Source organism: Anarrhichthys ocellatus, unplaced genomic scaffold, assembly GCF_004355925.1.
Source record: "Anarrhichthys ocellatus isolate YVR2014 unplaced genomic scaffold, GSC_Weel_1.0 scaffold3988, whole genome shotgun sequence".
NCBI lineage: Eukaryota > Metazoa > Chordata > Actinopteri > Perciformes > Anarhichadidae > Anarrhichthys > Anarrhichthys ocellatus.
Window position 1 is genome coordinate 4,394 of NW_022283962.1, and position 555 is coordinate 4,948.

The window sequence follows — 555 nt, forward strand, 5'->3', positions numbered from 1 at the left end:
AGAGAGAGAGAGAGAGAGAGAGAGAGAGAGAGAGAGAGAGAGAGAGATCTCATTGTTTCTAAGTCCATTATTGTGTGTTTGCTGTTTCTATAGATGAACCAGAACCTGTTTGGTAGCAGCCTGGTGGCTCTGAAAGAGGAGGACACTGATCTGAGTCAAGCACTGTGTCTGCCTGTATCCGTCCCCGAGATCCTGCAGGCCAACCAGCTGCAGCAGGTCAGTCGCTGTCTCTTCACTAAAGTCAGCCGTGTGAGGAGAAAGAAAGACGATCATGTGATACTGACCGGTGCCAGAAGTGTAGTAGTTGATAACAACAAGAGTGAAATACCACGATTCTCCAACAACAACAACAAAACAGTGAATCCTATGGACCTCAACATGCACTCCTTTTATTAGACATCTGAACATTACCATGAAACAACAGCTAATGTGTTTTAAGGGTAAGGAGATCAGGAAAGTTGTGCCCCTCACCTGAAGAGTTAAGAAAAAGAGCTGTAGTACTGAAGTCTCTTAAAGCTGCATTCTCTCTAGTGTCCACCAGGGGGCGACTCCTCT

At 45.8% G+C, this 555-nt stretch overlaps 1 protein-coding gene across 1 annotated transcript in view; it reads left to right on the forward strand.

Annotated features, from left to right (window-relative positions):
- LOC116379256 (TBC1 domain family member 23-like) overlaps nucleotides 1-542 on the forward strand; it is a 1,586-nt gene extending 1,044 nt beyond the window's left edge. Inside the window, exon 5 of the mRNA XM_031841197.1 lies at nucleotides 94-542. Within this exon, the coding sequence (XP_031697057.1) occupies nucleotides 94-396 (303 nt within the window). The 3' untranslated portion in view covers nucleotides 397-542. The remainder of the gene's footprint in view (nucleotides 1-93) is intronic.
- Nucleotides 543-555: the final 13 nt, after the last annotated feature.